This window comes from Sus scrofa, chromosome 9 (assembly GCF_054392235.1).
Source record: "Sus scrofa isolate SSC_HxYL_T2T_F1_AM1 chromosome 9, Sscrofa_HxYL_maternal_Yorkshire_Landrace_v2.0, whole genome shotgun sequence".
Taxonomy (NCBI): domain Eukaryota; kingdom Metazoa; phylum Chordata; class Mammalia; order Artiodactyla; family Suidae; genus Sus; species Sus scrofa.
The window spans coordinates 51,198,737-51,217,608 of NC_139391.1; the positions used below are offsets into that span (position 1 = coordinate 51,198,737).

At 40.7% G+C, this 18,872-nt stretch overlaps 2 protein-coding genes across 2 annotated transcripts in view; one reads left to right on the forward strand and one right to left on the reverse strand.

The window, feature by feature from the left end:
- Positions 1-18,872, reverse strand: part of LOC110262282 (olfactory receptor 10S1) — a 243,652-nt gene that overhangs the window by 75,119 nt on the left and 149,661 nt on the right. The gene's annotated exons all lie outside the window — the stretch shown is intronic.
- LOC100518982 (olfactory receptor 10N1-like) lies at positions 6,146-7,179 on the forward strand. Its single transcript, XM_021063054.2, has one exon. It carries the CDS (start codon positions 6,244-6,246, stop codon positions 7,177-7,179), a length of 936 nt encoding a protein of 311 aa, XP_020918713.2. The 5' UTR covers positions 6,146-6,243.

An 18,872-nucleotide genomic window follows, 5' to 3' on the forward strand; every position in this document is an offset into this window, starting at 1 on the left:
TATCCTTTAGATTTGGGAAGTTTCCAGCAATAATTTCTTCGAATATATTTTCCATTCCCTTATCTTTTTCTACTCCTTCTGGAATTCCTATTATGCATAGATTGGCCCGCTTTATATTATCCCATAGGTCTCTTATATTGCTTTCCAGTTTTTTGATTCGGTTTTCTGTCTGTTGACCAGATTGAGTGATTTCCATTATTCTATCTTCCATATCACTGATTCGTTCTTCTGCATTATTCATTCTGGTTTTTACTGCCCCTAGTTCAGTTTGCACCTCTGCAAATGAATGTTGTAGTTTTTCTTGGCTCCTCCTTATATTTTCTAGTTCCTTTCTGAGGGTATCTGCATTACTGTTCATATCTTCTCTTAATTCCTTCAGTATTTTCACTATTTCTCTTTTGAACTCCAGGTCTGTCAGACTGCCGAGATCTGTTTCATTGTTGACTGTTTTAGGTGAGTTCTCCTGTTGGTTTGACTGGGAGTGGTTTCTCAGCTTCTTCATCTTGCTTGTTGTCTTCTTTCTCCTGAGGGAGTTGTACTCTCCATGATCGGGCAGTGTTTGCCTTGTCACTGCCGTGGAATATTTCCTGAGGGCTGGCGTTGTTGGTCAATCTTTTTTGAGGCAGTGTGGCTTTTCTGGAGTGTTGATGGGGCTAACAGTGTTTCTTTGAAGCAAAGGAGGACTTCCTGAGGGCAGACAGGACTGGGAGGTCCACACCACGATGGTAGCAGATTTCACTTGGCCATGCAGAGCTTGCTCTGGTGTTTTTAGGCTGTGGGGTTCTTGCAGGGGGTTGGCGGTGTTGGGCAGCTGCTTTTTAGGGGTGCATCACCCCCTGGGGGCTGGAGCAGCTATCTGGGGCACTGAGAACCTGAGAGGCTCTTCCCTAGGGCAGCCCAACTCAGAAGGACAGCCTGAGAATGTAGGCGGATCTTTTCACAGTCTGGCCGAGCTTGTTGCAGCTTTTCTGGGCTGCAGGGGGTCCTGCCTGGAGCTGGCAGTCCTACGTAGCTGGTCCACTAGAGCATCCCCTGGGGGCTTGGGCGGGTAGCAGGGCCGTTGGAAACCGAAGAGGCTCCTCTCCGGGGCAACCCGACTCAGAAAAACCGTCCGAGAATTAGGCCGATCTATTCACAGCCTGGCTAAGCTTGTTCTAGCTTTTCTAGGCTGCAGGCCTTTTCTCGGGGGCTGGTGGTGTTTGGTGCTTCTCTGCGGAAGTGTAGCCCCTCCAAAGGGCAAGCAGGCCTGTGCAGGGACAGCCCCTGCGGTGGTAGGCTTCAGGCAATTGTTGAGGCCAGCCCTCCTGGATGGCAGGCAGCCCCAGGTCCGTGAGAGCGTAGGGCGTGGCGGGGGTGGGGGGAGGGGATGCACTGGGAAGCAGAGTTTTCAGCTAGCTAGCGGGCCTGTAAGCTTGCTGTGGCATGGGGGGTATTCTATGGGGACCCACCCCTTCTTCTCTCCCCTCCCCAGCACAGGCGCAGACCAGGCTCTTCTCCCAGGTTCCCTCTGATGTGGCTTTCCCCTTCCCCACTCCTGGAGTATTGCTCCCTTCCTCTGCGACAGCTTTGTTTTCTAGTCTCCCAGGCAGTCTCTGCCCCGTCAACTGGTTTCTAGACCTCCCAAGCAGTTTCCGCTCTGCCCCGCCCCCCTAGCCCGGGGACTAATCTCTGGAGCAGGTCTCGGTGCCCAGCCCCCACCCAGGCGTCTCAATTTTTGGTGACTCTGCCCGTAGTTCAGATGGTCCGTTGGGTTCTTGATCGGCTTTTCCGTACTCCAACTTACTGCTACACTCTTCTCTGCATCTGGAGATTCCTCCGGTTCGTTTGATCTTTCGCCCGGTAGGTGACTTTCCAGGGTGCGGGATCCCTTTCTCCTCCGCAGTTCCCTTTCGGGAGCCCCCGTCTCGCTCGGATTCGCCTTCTCTCACTCTCCTCTTTTCTCCTGTTCTGCCCAATAATGTCACGAATTTCTTGCTGTTATTGGAGTTTAGGTTCCTCTGCCAGCGATTGGTTGCTGTTCTGTGCGAGTCATTTATTCTGTAGATGTGCTTTTTTTGTTGTGTTTGTGGGAGAGGGCGAGCGTGTCTTCGTACTCCTCCGCCATCTTGTCCTCTCTGAAATTCTTTTCAATGTGCCATATTATCTCTTTCCTGGACAAGTGTGCGTTTGAACTGAACCTTCTAGAAAGCTGTATCTCTTTCTAAGTATGGGTGCAATCCTGCAGTACTACTGTTTACGTTATCATTCTCCCTTCAATGGGTGTCTGATGTTTATGATCCTTTCTGGTTGTGAGTCTAGAAATGGTGAGGGTTGAATGTTTAGTATTTAAAGAATAATGTTTGAAGTTATAAAGACAATTTTAAAACACGTCAAATAAATGGTGTTATTTTCATGAGATTAGTCTCACAATTTTTCTTTGCTTTCAGTTATCTTACAGAAAAGGTTTATATTGCTTTAGAACCAATAGAAATATGACTGTTTCACCTTGCATGGCACTGTCATCATGCATTAGCATGATAAATATCTTACTGAGTTTTGAATGATTGATAGGGGAGCAGTACTTGTATGTAAGGTATGGAGGATAAGGCAGACCCTTAAACCATGGTTCCCAATCTTCTCCATCCCATGTTTTATGTTTGCACCTGAGGATAATTTAGAGGAGACCTCCATGGGTTAGCAGGAGTATTTTCTAAGCACTTCTTCCAAATTGCGAGTTAGTTAGCATTAACTATGCTCATGCTAATATCAAATCAGTACATTACAAGAGTGTTTTTTTTTTTTTTCTTGCCCAGAGTAAAGAAGCAAATAACAGTTACTGGCTACCTGCAGTATGCCAGACACCGTATTAGATGCCTTATATTGCATTATTCCATTTACTCTCCCCACCAGCATTTAGAATGTAATACCATTCCTATTTTAGAGATAAGTAAACTGAAACATAGCAAAGACACAGAATTATTAAGCAAGAGCCTAGATTTAAATCCCAAATCTGCCTGGCTCAAAAATCTTATCTTTCCTTGTCAACATTCCCCCACTCCCTCTCTGCCCCCAGCAGTTCTTCTCTTAGCCTTCTCTTTTCATGACTCTAACAGAAATTGTTCAGAAACATACAAGAATATCTATGCAAAAAGATGGCCTCTCTAGACCATGGTGGCCACTCAGGGGCCATGCATTATTTCTTTGACAACTTCAGCACAAGAACAAACTGACTTGACACCCAGATGATCCCTCAGTGGAACCAGAGAAGAACAGTTTGGAAAAAAGTGAGCAATGCTGGCTTTCCTTCAACAAAAACCCAAAGGGACCAAAAGACTCAAAGAACCCAATACATTAAACAGAATCTCTATAGGTTTGATACCATAAGATGATAATAACAAAGTAAATCAATTGAATTAATATTATTGTGATAATGCTATTCCGCGTCTACTTATCACGTGAACTAAGGTGGATGATCTAAATCCAGAACCTATGGGGCAGTTTAGTGGTTAATGAACCCAACTAGGATCCATGGGGATGTGGGATCATTCTCTGGCCTCGATCAGTGGGTTGGGGATTTGACATTGCCATGAGCTGTGGTGTAGGTCAAAGACTTGGCTTGGATCCCTACCTTGCTGTGGCTGTGGCAGGCCAGCAGCTGCAGCTCTGATTTGACCCCCAGCTTGGAAACTTCCAAGTTCTGCAGGTGCAGCCCTGAAAAGGAAAAAAAAAAAAACTTATTTGGGGAAAAAAAAGTCCAGAACCTATGGTTATGTGAATAATTTCTGTACTACTTCAGGTATTTGTACAGTAATTCCTTTTCACATCGTGATTGTCTCCTTTTCCTTCCTTAACTCTCTACCTCCAACTATCACTTGACATATATTTCTCTTGCAAGAGGCAGTTTCTAGTTACCAGCGATCATGCAAATGTCCAAGTCTCCTTCTCTCTTTCCCATTTCAGGAATTAGATACCCCCCATTTAGAAGAATATCCACGTTCCTTCTATTAAGCATGGATTCTCAAGCCACAAGTAGATTCACTATAACCATTAATAAAGCAGAGGTTAATACAAAAGGCTTAAAATAGTCTAAAGATAAAAGGAATCATTTCAGAGCATTTAAAATGCTATTAAAAACACATCTGTTGGGTTCTACTCTATCCCAAGTCATATAGATATAGTGCTGAACAGGAATAAATATGGTGTCTTCATGGAACTTACAGTCCGAGTATCACTATGAATTAATTTCCTGATTTTCATTCATTAACTTACCTAAAATATTAAAACTCCAGCTTTTCACAGGCACTGTGACAAATACTGAAGATACTTAGATAGAGACTAAGTATAGTCTCTACTCTCAGGGATCTTATAGTCTAATAGCACCTGAACTCAATTTCATCAGAATTGCCTGTGCAAACGTGGATAATATTAACCTATCTTAACACTTTCACTTTTTTTTTAGAAGACCAAAGTATCAATCAGTACCTAGTCATTATGAAAGAAATCAAAGAAATTAATTAGTCATTGTAATTAGAAGCCCCTAAAATTATAATTAAATAATTTTTATAATTTTGGATCTCTAAAAAACAAGTCATAATAGTGAGAATTGTAAGTGAAAACAGCATCTCTTCTAGAATGAATCACAAACTCAAGCTTGCAGCACACAGCTGACCACAGCATACCCTATTGGCCATTTCATCTTCTCAGCATGATCAATTTTTCCTTTAAAGTAGGACCATCATACACATAAAAGCAGATTTTTTTATGTGTGGTTGATGGTTGCCATGGGCAGGGGATAAGGGAAAACAGCAACTTGCTAATTACCAAGTATAAAATTTTACTAACACAAGATTAATAAATTCTAGAAATCTGTTGTAAAACATTGTACCTGTAGTTAATATCATATTGTACAGTTAAAATTTTCTTTTGAGGGTAGATCTCATGTTGAGTTTTCATACTATGATAAATTTAAAATTAGAATTAAAAAACAGAAAACACAAAAGTCTGCGGAATTGAAATACTTTGGATTCAAAAATTTCAGTTGTGAACAAAGTTGTTATATATGACATATCTCACTAAAACCTACCATCTACATAATACAATTTAGCTGCTAACCTCTAAACAATCTAAAACACTGGGATTAGAACCAAAATTTGTCACCAGCAGTGTCTTTTAGGTCAAATGAATATTCCTAAATAAGAAAAGGTTCAGCTAAGAAATTTACCCAACTAGAAGGATGTCAAAACACCCAAATCTTAATGCTTATTGCACAACAGAGATTGCATCACAATCTGTTATTCTCAACAGAATCCATCGACATTTGATGGCTCTGAAGAGTATTTGACCACATGTCTGAGAACTGTAGACATGATCTGTAAAGGAATAAGGAGGATCAGACTAAGGTGGGTCTATTTTAGGGCATCTATCATTGTATCATGGGTTATGGACAAGAATCAAACTACATTCGTCTGTTCCGTATTGATATCTTTGTTCTCTTAGCACATGCAAGTTTTCACCATGTTAAAGCTTCGTTTTGCTTTGTAACCCTATTGGTGAAGGACCATGATATCTCAAGATATGAAGACATGGGTTTGCTTTACTAGTCCCTAAATGTTCTTGGCAGAATTTCTTTTTTTTTTTTCTCATTACTCAAATCAATTTATCACAGCTGTAGTTGTGTAACGATCATAACAATCCAATTTCACAGGATTTCCATCCCACAGCCCAAGCACATCCCCCCACCCCCCAAACTGTCTCCTTCGGAGACCATAAGTTTTTCAATGTCTGTGAGTCAGCATCTGCTCTGCAAAGAAGTTCAGTCTGTCCTTTTTTCAGATTCCGCCTGTCAGTGAAAGCATTTGATGTTGGTGTCTCATTGTATGGCTGACTTCACTTAGCATGTTAATTTCTAGGTCCATCCATGTTGCTAAAAATGCTGGTACTTTGTTCCTTTTAATGGCTGCGTAATATTTCATTGTGTATATGTACCACATCTTCTTGATCCACTCCTCTGTCGATGGACATTTAGGCTGTTTCCATGTCTTGGCTATTGCAAAGAGTGCTGCAATGAACATCGGAGTGCATGTGTCTTTGTGAGTCGTGGTTTTCTCTGGATAGATCTTGGCAGAATTTCTAATTCTTAATTTCAACATCATCTTTAAACAGAGACCGGTCGTGATCAATGCACTGGGATTGCATCTGCCACAGATCCGCCCCCACATCCGTGCTTCCTGCCTTTCATCTCCCCAAGACCCTCCGGCCAGGAACATGAGGAATGACACAGAAGAGCTGAAGGAGTTCCTCCTGCTGGGAATACCTCAGACAGAGGGACTGGAGCCTGTGCTCTCTGTCATCTTCTCAGCCATTTACCTCTTCACCCTGCTTGGCAATTTACTCATCCTTGTAGCAATTACTTCCTCCTCTACCCTTCGCACCCCCATGTACTTCTTCTTGGGACTCCTGTCTATTTTGGACATGTTGTTCCCATCTGTCACCTGTCCCAAGATGCTCTTCTATCTCTCTGGCCGGAGCCGCGCCATTTCCTACGAGGGGTGTGCTGCGCAGCTCTTCTTCTATCATTTCCTGGGTTCTACCGAAGGCTGCCTCTATTCTGTGATGGCTTACGATCGCTTTGTTGCCATCTGTCACCCACTCAGGTATATGCTCATCATGAGACCTGGAGTCTGTGTCGGTTTGGTCATGGCAGCCTTGTTGGTGGACTGTCTTCATGCCACCATCCTCATGTCCCTTACCTTTCAGTTACCCTACTGTGGCCCCAATCAGGTGGCCTACTTCTTCTGTGACATTCCTGCTGTCTTACCCCTGGCTTGTGCTGACAGCTCCCTGGCCCAGAGAGTAGGTTCCACTAACATTGGCTTTCTGGTTTTATTGTTTTGGTTCAGCGTTTGTGCCTCCTACACGCGCATTGGAATTGCCATTTTGAGAATCCGCTCAGCAGAGGGTAAGCAGAAAGCGTTCTCTACCTGCAGCGCCCACCTCACTGCAATCCTCTGTGCCTATGGGCCTGTAATCATCATCTATCTGCAGCCCACCCCCAATGCCTTGGTGGGTGCCATGGTGCAAATATTGAATAATATTGTTTCACCCATGCTGAACTCCTTAATCTATTCCCTAAGGAACAAGGATGTGAAAAGCTCCCTGAAAAGGGTTTTCCGCAATGTAGTATTCATGGCTCTAGAATAAATGATAGTTTTCATAATGGAATTTGAAATTTATTGTCTGTTAAAAATCACCCACTTCCTTTTTTTTTTTTTTTGGTCTTTTTTGTGTTTTAGGGCTGCACCTACAGCTTGTGGAGGTTCCCAGGCTTGGGATCAAATCAGAGCTACAGCTGCTGGCCTGCATAAGTCAGCGCAACGTGGGATCGTTAACCCACTGAGCACGGCCTGGGATCAAACCTACATCCTCATGGACGCTAGTCAGATTCATTTCCACTGAGCCACAGTGGAACTCCACTTAGTTCTTCTTCTTAAATAAATGATAGAATATGCTTCCTCTAAAGCATTCAGTTTGCCTGATAAGATTTTCTATTTTTATATGTATCTGTAAACTTTGAGGCCCCATAAGTAACTTCGTAATTAGTATTATTCTCAGTGCCTTCATCCTGGGAAAAGAATCCAGGCAATATTGCAAGAAGCTTGAGGCAGATTTCTTATTCTTGTAACAGACAGTCAGTTTTGCCTGGTTGAGTTTAGGCAGGATCTGTGGCAGTTCTAAAAGCATCCTTCAATAGCCATCTCTATGCCAAATTCGTTTTTCTCACTTCACTAAGGATGTAATCATTCCTTTCGTCTGCCTATAGACATTTCACTTCCTCCAAGTTGCTTAGTATGAACTACAATTGCTAGAACATGATCTGTGATGAACACTTCACAGATATCATCCCATGTAAACGCCATAGCACCCTCCCCCATGAAAGAGGTTCAGTTTTGTAAAGAAGGGCTTTGAGGATTAGAGGCTTCAAATAAGGAGCCCTAGTGGCAAACATTAGGAATATCAGGAACATTAAGTGGGAAACCAGGACTTGCCTTCAGATCTTGTTAATTCCATAGCTCCAGGTCTTAACCCCTCTAGCAGACAACTTCCCTACAGGGTCTGCTTGGCAATTTGCTCATCCTCCTTATATCTCTCTAGAGACACACAGAGAGTGTTAATGAATAACGGGTGAAATATGCCCTGACATAAATGCTCACATTGACTTTATTTGTGCTGTGAGGTGGGGGTTTGCTAGTTCTGTTTTCTTATACTGTTGAACCCTATCAATCACTGTTTAAATGTTAAATATATCTGTTTGGTGTGGGCAGCGATTTTGAGAAATATTGCCTTTAAGGGGATCTGCCTAGAGTTGCCATTTATAACATCCTTACGTTAACCAAACCCACAAACTAACATTGGATGATATATGTAAAGCAATTGCATATATTACATACATTATCTAATTTATCTACAAAGGAATTCTGAGATTATTTTAAGATGGAAAAACAAGGTTTCAGGTTGTTAGGTAAATTTCCCTAAATCACACAATTTGTTAAAGAGAATTAGGATTCCATCTCAGGTTCTCATGCAGCCAAAACTTTGAAAATAAGTAAATGCCCCCCAAAAACTTCCTCCACATTGTTTTCCTTTTAATATTTCTGATGTATAAAATTCAGTCCACATTGTTTTCTTACCGTTGTCTTCAAGCCTCGAAACATTCCTTCTTTTAGCTAAGCGTAACCATTCCTTTTTCATTTTCCACAAGTCACTCTCGGCCTTTCCTGTGTTTTCGTTTATCTTTCCTTCCTAACTTCTCTAGTTCTCCTCTTACCAGATACATGGATTCTATAAAATAAAGCCCCAGGGAATATGACAGTCAAAGGCAGAATTCTCACAGCAGATGGAAGCAGTTCAAAATGGTGAAACTTAACACCTTATTTTTTAATCTCCACATAAATGTATCTATAAATAAATAGAAGATTGACAAAGTGAGCACTCAAATATTAAGAATGGGTAAACTGGAGTCCCTGTTGTGGCTTGATGGGTTCAGAACCCAGCTAGTGCCATCTGTAGCAACATGGATGGAACTAGAGACTCTCATCCTGAGTGAAGTAAGTCAGAAAGAGAAAGACAAATACTATATGATGTCACTTACATCTGGAATCTAATATACGGCACAAGGAAACTTTCCACAGAAAAGACAATCATGGACTCGGAGAATAGACTTGTGGTTACCAAGGGGGAAGCGGAGGGAGTGGGAGGGACTGGGATCTTGGGGTTAATAGATGCAGACTGATGCCTTCCAGATGGATTAGCAATGGGATCCTGTTGTGTAGCACTGGAAACTCTGTCTAGTCACTTATGATGGAACACTTAATGTGAGGAAAAAGAAAGTATACATTTATGTGTAACTGCATCACCATGTTGTATAGTCGGAAAAAAAAATATGTGTGTATATATATATTTGTATATATATAAAAAGAACCCAACTATGAGGATGCAAGTTTGATCCCTGGCCTCACTCAGTGGGTTAATTATCCATTCATGGCTGTGGTGTAGGCACAGATGTAGCTCAGCTCTGGCATTGCTGTGGCTATGGCAGCTACAGCTCTGATTAGATCCCTAGCCTGGAAACTTCCATATGCCACATGTGCAGCCCTACAAAAGGAAAAAAAGAATTAGTAACCCCATTTTAGGTGATTTTTACTGTATTATATTTTTATACGTTACTTCCATAATTTTGCCATGTAAGTCTCACTTTTTTCTTTTTTAAAGCTCTTTAAAAACAAGAGACATTTCATCATGGGATCACGTGAGGCTGATTATCTGAACAGAAAGTTTTAAGGAAAAAACCCAGAGCAATTACTTAGGAGAAAAACTGATAGTCATTTCTAAAACCATGGTTTAGTGTGGATTGTACTGCTTATAAATTGTGCCTAAACTCACTGGTAAAAAAATGTCTTAATTCCAAAAAGTGTGTTCTATTATTTTCATTCTCATTTTGTTATGTTTCCTTGTTGGTTTTAATCCTTTGGGTGTTCCCAGGTGATATATTGTGGGGTCTTTAGTGATTACTAGAATCCAAGTCTGTTTTGTTTTTTTGTTTTTTGCTTTTTGTTTTGGCCCTTTAGGACCGCACCCATGGCACATGGAGGTTCCAGGCTAGGGGTCAAATTGGAGCTACAGCTGCTGGCCTACACCACAGCCACTTCGCTGCTTATCCATTCTTTTTCTTGGAGACTGATAATCTCCTGAGCACTTAGCTGTTTTTCTGGGTTTTTTTCTTTTTCCCTTATCTGAGTTATAGTTCTCTGCCATTTTATTTGGAGTGGTCTCCTGTTTGCAGACAATAGAGTTGTAGCCTCTCTTACTTCTGATGTCTGCTCCCCTCGTGGCTGAAGTTGCTATGGGTCTTGCTGTATGCTTTCTGAAGGGAGGGACTGGTGCCTGCCCACTGGCAGGTGGAGCTGATTCCTATCCCTCTAGTGGGTGGGGCTTTGTCTCTGGGTGATATTTGAAGCAGCTGTATGCCTGAGGGTCTTTAGGCAGCCTGTTTACTGGTGGGTAGGGTTGTGATCCCAACTGGATTATAATTTGGCCTGGGGCTTTTCAGCACGGATGGGTGGGGCCAGATTCTCCCAAAATGGCCACCTCTAGAGGAACCCATGCTGATGAATATTCCCTTGAACCTTGCCTCCGGTGTCCTTCCTCCACAAGGAGACACTGTCACCTCCTGTTTTCCCAGGAGATCTTGCAAGAACTGCAGTCAGGTCAGACCCAGACTCCCACAGAGCCTCCGCCTTGCTCTGGGACCCAGTACACATGAAAGCCCCTGTGCACCTTTCAAGAACTGGGTCTCCTTTATCTCCAGTCCCGTGGAGCTCCTGCGCACAAGCCCCACTGGCCTTCAATGCCACATGCTCTGGGGGCTCTTCCTTCCAATCCCAAATCCCCAGGCACGAGGACATGCTGTCGGGTTCAGAACACTCACTCCTGCAGGTAAGTCTGTGATACAGTTACTTTGCAGTCTGTGGGCTTCCCACTCTGTGGGGATGGGGTTGCTTCTATCACATAATTGCTCCTCCTACCATCTTGATGTGGCCTCCTCTTTGCCTTCTGGAGTAGGATATCTTTTTGACGGTTTGCAGTCCATTTGGTTGCAGGTTGTTCGGCATTTGGTTGTAATTCTGGTGTTTTTATGAGAAAAGGTGAGCTCTAGTCCTTCTATTCCCCCATCTTAATCCCGCCTCTCTTTCTTGATGCTTGACATTGTTTATCCATTCTAAATGCAATAGTTTGCGTCTACCAACCCCAGACTCCCACAAGTCTATTCTCTGTCTGTGAGTCTGTTTCTATTTTGTAGGTAGGTTCATCTGTGCCATATTTTAGATTCCACATATAAGTGATATTATATGATCACTTTTTGACGTGCCTTTTATCTACTAAGGCAAATTAAAATCCTATGTACTTGGCTTTACTGAATAAAATATTAATTTTAAAAGTTGTATTTCATTAAATATAAATATTAAATATACTCAAGACACATATAGAATCTACATTTAATAGAAATAACTTGGGTACAGGTTTTAGTTATGCTAGAGGAAGGAATTCTAGAATAAGCTCCATGATTTGGGGAGCATTATGTTTTTTGTTCCTAATTTTCCTCATCTGTAGAAGACGTCATCAGAGTTTTATGAGGTTTAAAAAAGACTATCAAGCACTTTTCCTTCCAGATAGACTCTTTTAAGTTTTTTAAGCAAAGGAGCTGTTTCTGAAACTCAGCCTCTCTTGACCAGGTTCTGAATAGAAATGCAGAGACAGTGTTTTGGATGAAACAGAACAGTATAGCTTTCTTGCCTTGCCAGGCAAAAGAGGCCACAGTAGGCTACTGCCCTCCAAATTGTGTCTGCCCTGGAGGGGGTAGTGAGGGTCTTATAGTGTTGAAGGAGCAGGGCGTGATCAGCTCGTGGACATTCTTTTGATTGGTTGCTAGTAAGGTAACTGGGAGTCAGCATCATCAACTTTCTGCTTTCAATCAGCCTGGGGTCTGCGTGCTTGTGGGCAGCATACAGTTAACTTCCTCCACGTGGCAGGAGTGTTATCTGCAAAACAGCTCAAAAGACATGGCTCAGAATATTATGTGTAGTCCTTGAGGAAGAACTAAAGATCCTTGACTTTGTTGAATGGCTAAAGTATTATTATTTTATCTTGCTTGACTTTTTTCCTTGCTTTCTACATTTTCTCACTTCTCTGATTAAATTGATTCTTGACTTTTTTTTTTTCCCCAACAAAAGGAGGACATGGGTGGGGTCCATTCTGGGAAGGCCTCATAGGATTATGTCTAACCATCCCCTCCTCCACTTTTCTGGCTTTCCTGGAAAATAATTCATGCCGTGCCTAATATAATTGGTACTCAGTTTGTGGGAATAAGTGGATCATATATGCATAAGCAAGTGAATGTGTCCAATGAGGAATTTGATAGTCTACTTCAATGATTCCTTGAGTTTTCAAGGCATTTATCTTAGAAGCTTGAACAGATGACAGTATCAGACAGATACTTCCAGTTATAGCCCCAAATTCTTTTTGGCCTCTCAGCATGTTTCTTCCCCTTTTCTCCTGGCAATAGGCCTTTCCCCTACCCTTTGGAGAACTGCCCATCTCCATGCCACTGTACCCGGTACCCTGGCCACAGAGGCAGGCATGTGATTCCACCAAGGAAATCAGATTTGAATCTGGAGCTGAGACACCCATAAGTAAAGGGCACCCGAGGCTGAATCATCAGATGGCAGTGCCCTGAGACTGCTCCATGTTCTTACTGCAGAGACCCCTGGAGCCGTCCTAGTTCGTACCCTTCCATGAGACCAGTTTTTCATTGATTTACTCAATTCTCTGAGCTACCCTAGTTACTGTGGCTTGCACTGTCATCCCCACCAATACATGCAGTAAAATAACACAATTCATTTATTAAAGCAACACACACATATGAAAAGCAGTCAATATATGTGCGTACGAATAAGTGATACATGTGCCAAATGGATTTTTAAAATTATTATTCCACTGAAGTATATTTTATAAGGGATAACATAAGAGATTTAATCTTTAACCACTTTCCTCCTCTCTCTTCCTGTCTCTATCTCATTTCTAAGGCCCTTGTTTAGTAAGGTCTCTGACTTGGATTAATACTGAAAGAGACCAAGGTTTTTTAAAATCTTTGATGTTTGGGAATTACTGCTATTCCTGGAGTTAGAGAAGAAATTACTCTATGGAGTTCAAGCATGTTTAGATTTGTAACATTCTATTTGAAAGTGATTGAAAAAGAGAAGAATTTGGGACATCTACCAGGAGACTGCAAGCTTGTGGGGATTTAGCAGGAAAGGGCTCCTTCCTTCTGTGTTGGAGACCACCGAACTGCTGAACTCTGCAGAAGGCAAACCTGGTGCAGGTGCAAAAGCACAACAAGCTAAGGAATGAAGAGTTCTAAGGTACAGGATCTCCTTCAAAAACAAGTTAAGGGAGTTCTGCATTAACCTTGAGCAGCTGCACTATGCCCTAGAGGTATGCACCTGTAACTAGTTGCTAGCAGTTTCTTTTGTTATTCACTACGAGATGGCTTTGTCATTGCCTGCACCTGATTTGGCTCATTAACCTATGTTGCCATCCCTAATAAAAGTCCTGAGGGCTAAAGCCTGGGCACCTTTTGTTCTGAGGAACAGTGCCTCCTGGTCCCCCTACTTTCTAAATGTAATAGAGTCTTGTGTGTTTTGTTATACTGCACCCCATCCCTCTTTCAGGATCTCCTGTTGCCCTGCAGTGCTGAACAGGGCACTTCTGTTAGAGAAGAAAAGTAAAACAACATTCATTAGCATCAGCCAGTTATGTTCCCTGTTTGCCTTTTAAGTGTCCAGGTTTGTTCTTTCTTTATTTCTTAAATTTTAGGTCACATGCTCTCCCTCCCATCATAGTCACCAAGAGGGGGAAAGGGGGATAGAGATAGATAGGGTCTTAGGCAGTAGAATGTATGAGTCGATCTATAAAGACTTCACTGTGCTGGAAGAGTTAAAACAAGTTGAAAATGTTATGACAGTTTCAAGATTGGAAATTGAAAAGGAACCTCTACTACACTTATGCTGTGCTTTCTCCTGCTATAGAATTAGCCTACTGCTTAACTTGGATCTGGTTAGATTATTACAGGTTTTGGAAACCGAAATAGAGGCTACCAGTTAACTCTTGTGTATTAAAATGTGGGCCATAGGGTCCCTGGTAATGTAGTTATCTGTTCATTAAGTACTTATTAAGAGCTAATTTTGGAGTGTTTTGTATTGCTGACCCTCATACTCAGGGAGATAAGGTGGAAAAGAGTCTGTATCTTTTGTTATGTGTGACTTGTATGATCCCAAATGATTTTTGGAGAGTTAAGGTAACAGTTACATTAGATGTTAAATGAGTGTAAGAAACTTGGGTGGGACTCTGTTGAGTCTTTATATTTGTCACTTTAGAATCACGGATGGCTTCAAAATGAATGCAATTGAATAGGATATGTGAAGAATGGAAGATAGGAGAGTGGTCGTGTCAGGCTTCTTAATGAGACTGTAATAATGAATGGAGGGTTTGTAAGTAGAAATTGCTTAATTTAGGATTAATTAACTGAGGATTTAGGTTTATTAATTAATATATATATATTTTTTTGGTCTTTCTAGGGCCGCTCCCATGGCATTTGGAGGTTTCCAGGTTAGGGGTCATGTCGGAGCTTTAACCACTTGCCTACACCACAACCACAGCAAGGCAGGGTCCGAACCAACCTACACCACAGCTCACAGCAATGTCGGATCCTTAACCTATTGAGTAGCGCCAGGGATCAAACCCACGTCCTCATGGACACTAGTCAGATTCATTTCCACTGAGCCACAAAAGGAAATCCTTAATTTAATTTTTATTGTGTATTAGACTACAGTAGATTTACAATGTGTTAATTTCAGATGCATAGCAAAGCAATTCAGTTATGCATATATATATATATGTTCTTTTTCAGATTCTTTTCTCATATAAGTTATTACAGAATTTTTTTTTTTTTTTTTTTTTTTTTGTCTTTTTGTCTTTTGTTGTTGTTGTTGTTGTTGTTGCTATATCTTGGGCCGCACCCGCGGCATATGGAGGTTCCCAGGCTAGGGGTTGAATTGGAGCTGTAGCCACCGGCCTACGCCAGAGCCACAGCAACGCAGGATCCGAGCCGCGTCTGCAACCTACACCACAGCTCACGGCAACGCCAGATCCTTAACCCACTGAGCAAGGGCAGGGACCGAACCCGCAACCTCATGGTTCCTAGTCGGATTCGTTAACCACTGCGCCACGACGGGAACTCCCCAGTTATTACAGAATATTGAGTACAGTTCCCTTTGTCGTACAGGAGGTCCTTGTTGATTATTTGTGTTATATATAGTAGAATGTATATGTTAATCCCAACCTCCTAATTTATCTCTGCCCACAACGTTTCCCCTTTGGTAACGGGAAGTTTTTTGTTGGAATCTGTGAGTGTGTTTTGTAAATAAGTTCATTTGTTTCATTTTTTAAAAGATTTCTTGGCATTCCCATCGTGGCTCAGTGGTTAACGAATCCGACCAGGAACCATGAGGTTGTGGGTTCGATCCCTGGCCTCACTCAGTGGGTAAAGGATCCAGCGTTGCTGTGAGCTGTGGTGTAGGTTGCAGACAAGGCTTGGATCCCATGTTGCTGTGGCTGTGGTGTAGGCTGGTGGCTATAGCTCCGATTAGACCCCTAGCCTGGGAACCTCCATATGTCGCTGGAGCGGCCCTAGAAAAGGCAAAAAGACAAAAAAATAAAAATAAAAATATAAAAGATTTCTTATAAAGTGATATCATATGATATTTGCCTTTCTCCGTCTGACTTCTCTTAGTATGATAATTTCCAGGTCCAGTCATGTTGCTGCAAATGGCACTGTTTCATTCACTTTCTATTACTGAGTGATATTGAGGGTTTGTTTTTTTTACCTTTTATTTGGATGGGACTATAGTAATATTTACCCAAAGGATACTTTATTCCTATTACTAAGATGTGCTTCTTGGGGTCTTTCTTGAATGTCCTGATGTTCAGTAAGAACTTTCTGTTTTGCCTGGTCAGAGTTCAAACACTTCTGAACCCTGAAATGGGGCCTCCAGGAATTGTTCAGCTTACAGACACCAAGCTTCTAGCCATATAACCTAATGGAATTTCATCCTACACGTGCACAAATTTGTACTCATGGGTTTCTACAGAGAAATCTCTGTATTATGAGGAAGATATCTCTTACCTTCTTTTTTAAAATGATCAATCATTTCTAAAGTGGTTCTATAAATGTATACTCCCTTCAGCAATTTGAAAGTTCTAGTGTTTGTTGATTGTGATATTTACTTTAATGAAAGTCATTTTGCACTTTTAAGTTTTATTTCTTAATCCTTAAAGTGAGCAAAATTTTTGGTGTTTATACGTGATTTGCCTTTTATTTTGTGAAGCCTAGTCATTTTCTTAGTTTCATATTAGGTTGCTTTTTTTTTCTTTTTTTTTTTAAGAAATCTACATTGTAGGAATTCTTTATGTAATTTGAATGAGACGTCATTGGGAATGGGCTATAAATGACACCTCGACTTTCACTTTTTCTTTCTTCTTAAAAAAAGTCTTTTAATGTTATTCTCAATTTTAACAACCAAAATTATCAAAGTTTTCCTCATTTTTACTAGCTTGTCTATCTGGGTCAAACAAATTTATATTTGTAAGTTTATATTACCCCTGAAATTGATTTTGTATATGGTATGTGGTAAGAGATTAATTTTATTTTTTCCTTGTTGATTCACTTGTCCAAGCACAACTTAATGCCAAAAAATAAAAAATTCCCTATAATTTTCCATGTCACCTGTGATGTAAGCTAATTCTGCCTATATCCATGTGGTGTGATTTGATGCCCTTTTTTTTTTTCTATTCCATTCATTTATTTGTCTAACCCTTCATCAATACATTCTTGTAATTGCTATAGAAAAATAATAAACATTTTAAACATATTTAGCTTTAGGATTAACCCAAAATGAAGATTAAAAAATCTTGATTTAGTTGTTAATGGCTTATGAAATAACCTTTTAAATGTTTAGCAACATTAATACACATTGCTGGTAAAATTGGCCCTCATGAGCACTGCTGCTGACAAAGTAAACAACTTGACAAGAGTCTTAAAAATCATTACATTCACAATTCCTATAGGATTTCTATTTAGTAAAGCTTATCTTTTTAAGAATTGTTATTAAAGTGTAATTTTTTTTTTTTTGGTTCTGTTTTGTCTTTTTTTGCCTTTTCTAGGGCTGTGCCTGCAGCACGTGGAGGTTCCCAGGCTAGGGGTCTAATCAGAGCTATAGCCTCTGGCCTACGCCAGAGCCACAGCAACTCGGGATCTGAGCCGCATCTACCTCCACCACAGCTCACGGCAATGCCAGAGCATTAACCCCCTGAGCAAGGCCAGAGATCGAACCCACAACCTCATGGTTCCTAGTCAGATTCTTTAACCACTGAGCCATGACAGGAACTCCATAAAGTATAATTGATTTACAGTGTTGTGGCAATTTCTGCTGTTCAGCAAAATGACAGTGATATATGTATACACACACATATATTATAATGTATATACATAGATGCATTCTTTTTTCTTATACTATTTTCCACCATGGTCTACCCCAGGAGATTGTATATAGTTCCCTGTGCTATATGAGTAAAACTTATCTTTACTAAAGACTCATATATGGATAATGTGTGTAAAAGAAGAGGTTAATCATAGTGTATTATATATGTGCATCTGTCTATGTACTTATGTTTGCTTATTTGGGGAAATATAAGGAAGACTATTAAAAAGTTAAAAGGATCATATGCAAAACTACAATTAGGGTACGATTGTAACTTGTTAAAAATGTAACCATGTATTTACAGTATTTGGAAGAAAATATTAAAATGTTAACATTAGTAAGGTTAAGGTAGAGAAAATAGGGTATTTTTTATCATTTTGATTATTTACCAAATAGTTTATAAAGCTGTCATTCTACTTTTATAATGAATATATATTTTGAAACATACAGTAGAAAAGGGGTATGGGGAAAATCAGGAAGCCTCTAATTACTCCCTTTGCTCCTTCAGGCTTCTTAAGTCTGAGGATTGGGCCACTGGGGATATTGTCTCCAAAGATACTCTCTAGTTTGAAATATTATAAATCCAGAATTTCAGGACCAGGCTACATAGCAAGGCTGAGTGTGGAATCTCTGGTCTTGAATTCAGGGGCAGAAGGTGCAGAACCCTGGCCCTATGCCATGGCCTCTTATGCCAAAATGGAGTTCTGGCTTTAGAAAAATATTCTTCTTGCCTTCTTGCTCATATTAGATGTGTTTTCCATTGCCTTGGTTTGTGTCTAAAATTCTCCCTGCTTCTATATAACTCTTGTTTTGCTTACAATACTCTTAACTCTCTGTGTCCTACTTTTATTCTCTATTTGTCGTGGTCATGAAAAGGAGAATCATGGAATTTACAAAGATTTTTATGTGTTGTTGAGGTCATTGATCCATTAGCAAGTTGAGAAAGAAATGCCAGGAGAAGACTGTGTTAAGGGTGCTTATGTGGCAGGAGAATTGTTTAAAGGGTGGAAGGTAGATGATGTTGAAGGGGATAGATTCTTTGTTTATGAATTCTATTTTGCAGTTAGTATAAAAAGTAAAAATTATCCCCACTCTTCACATCTACTTTCTAATCAGTTTCAGTCTACTCGTCTTATCAATATGAGAATTTCCTTTTTAACTGGCGTATGTGCTTTCATTCTGTCATTAAAGACTAAGAGTTAAAAATGCAAATATTAATGGATATGGTGATAATGAAACAAG